The sequence below is a fragment of the Mandrillus leucophaeus genome, unplaced genomic scaffold (genome assembly GCF_000951045.1).
Source record: "Mandrillus leucophaeus isolate KB7577 unplaced genomic scaffold, Mleu.le_1.0 Scaffold571, whole genome shotgun sequence".
Lineage (NCBI taxonomy): Eukaryota > Metazoa > Chordata > Mammalia > Primates > Cercopithecidae > Mandrillus > Mandrillus leucophaeus.
Window position 1 is genome coordinate 934954 of NW_012106153.1, and position 2097 is coordinate 937050.

A 2097-nucleotide genomic window follows, 5' to 3' on the forward strand; every position below is an offset into this window, starting at 1 on the left:
GCCTCAGCCTCCCAAAGTGCTGGGATTATAGGCGTGAGCCACCGCGCCTGGCCTAGTTTAATGTATTTTGATAGCACACTTATAGGAACAGCACAGAAAACAGACAACATTAAAAATATCTATTTGCATGCAGGACAGACAGCTCAGAAAAGTATAGTGAATAGATGGAATCTACTGTGTGATAAAAATGCTACAAATACCATTTAGTTGCCGTCAATAAGAAATTTCCTTGTTTTGAGCAGGGCTCGGTGGCTCATGCCTATAATCCCAGCACTTTGGGAGGCCGAGGCGGGCGGATCACCAAGTTAGGAGTTCGGGACCAACCTGGCCAGCCTGACAAAACCCTATCTCTACTAAAAACACAAAAAATTAGCCGAGCGTGGTGGTGCACGCCTGTAATCCCAGCTCCTTGGGAGGCTGGGGCAGGAGAATCACTTGAACCCAGGAGGCGGAGGCTGCAGAGAGCTGAGATTGCGCCACTGCACTCCAGCCTGGGCAATAGAGGAAAACTTCGTCTCAAAAAAAAGAACGTCCAGAAAAATTTAACAGGTTTACTTATAATTATTAAAAAGTTGAACCACTGAAACTTGTTCACTAAAATATTTTGTCTTGCATTAATGCTAAATTCTCTTGTCTCCAAAGAGATCCCATCGAGAGAGGAAGAAACAGATCCGCCCTCACCTGACGCCACACAACATACTCAGACCTGAGGTGGAGCTCTCAGCCACGGAGGCTTCTCAGCCTGTGGGCCTGGCCCGTGTCTGTGAGCTCTGCTGAAAGAGTAATATTTCATCTGTGCTCCAGCCAGACCGAACCTCCCCCGGGTCCTCACACACATCACGCTTTCTTCCACCTCTGAGCCTTCACACGCCCTGCCCCTCTGCCTGCGGTCTCTCTCTTCCTGTCATTTCCCTGCCCCGTTTGCCCAGCCAAGTCCTACTTGCATGCTCCTACTTGGCCTTTGCCTCCTCTAAGAAGGCTTCCCTGAGCTCCGTCCACTCAGACACCCCTCAAAGCCCCTGTGTTGGAGCTATTCTGTTGACTCACTTCCCCTGGCCTGTGAGCCCACTGGGTAGCGAGCTGCTCTGCCCTGTCCACGCAGTCTCCCCAGTGTTTGGCACAGTTCCTGGCACACAGTAGGTGCTCAGATGCTACCCTGTTGCCTGAATGATTCCCTCCAGGCAACAGCAGACCACGGGAAGCAGGATGGGAGAACAAGGCAGGGTCGACTTACTCTTGATCCCTTGGAACAGCAGGGCATCCCCGTGGCCCTCATTCTGCTGCTCCTGGAACAGTTTGTAGCAGGACCTGGGGCTGGCCAGGAGCAGCCGGAAGCCCTGGAGGCAGAAACACTGGGGTTAGAAGTCAGCTTTGCCCCTGGGGCTCCCAAGGAGGGTGGATCTGCCGAGGGTGGGAGGGGTGTGGACTTGGACCCAAGCTGGCCACCTCCTCTACTCCCATCCTAAGGGTGAAGGAAAAATCGACTCAGACAAGTAAAGTTGCTCCCACCCCAGGCAGAGGGTCTACTCAGGAAGGAGGCATGGCTTCCTGAGGCAGCCCCCAAGACTGTACCTTCCTGTCGGGTGCAGGCACGAAGCTCAGGAACTCGTCCACGTGGCCCACGGTCAGCCAGTCAGAATAGAGCTTCACAGGGGCCTGCACCTGCTGGGCGCTGAGGAAGTCCTGCAGGGCCTGGTGCATCTCCCGGCTGTCACTGCTATCATGGCAGGGTTAAAGGGGTGTTATTGGCAGCAAGGGCTACAGGGAAGTCTCTGAAGGACAAGGGGCCTGGCAAAAAGGTCAGGGTTCTCCTTCGGCTGAGAAAAGGATGCAGGAGGCTGGAATGCCTTTATTTTATCCCCTAACATTTGAGAAATTAAGGAATTGTCATTCTAGTTTCATTGGGGGAAACTGAAGCACTAAGTAGGACAGAGTTTAGCCTCAGAAAGCACTGCCTCTTGAATTAGACGAGATGCTGGTGTTCTGAGTACAGATGGGTTTAGAGCCAGACTGACCTAAGTTGGTGATCTCTTGTTAGCCGTGTGGCCTTGGGGACATTCCTTCACCTGTTTGAGCCTCAGTTTTCTCCTAAAAAAA

At 52.5% G+C, this 2097-nt stretch overlaps 1 protein-coding gene across 1 annotated transcript in view; it reads right to left on the bottom strand.

Moving 5' to 3' along the window:
* PADI4 (peptidyl arginine deiminase, type IV) overlaps window positions 1-2097 on the bottom strand; it is a 71361-nt gene that overhangs the window by 6041 nt on the left and 63223 nt on the right. The window contains exons 12-13 of the mRNA XM_011998463.1: window positions 1573-1717; window positions 1197-1337 (exon numbers count right to left, since the gene is read on the bottom strand). Coding sequence (XP_011853853.1) covers window positions 1197-1337; window positions 1573-1717 — 286 coding nt within the window. The remainder of the gene's footprint in view (window positions 1-1196; window positions 1338-1572; window positions 1718-2097) is intronic.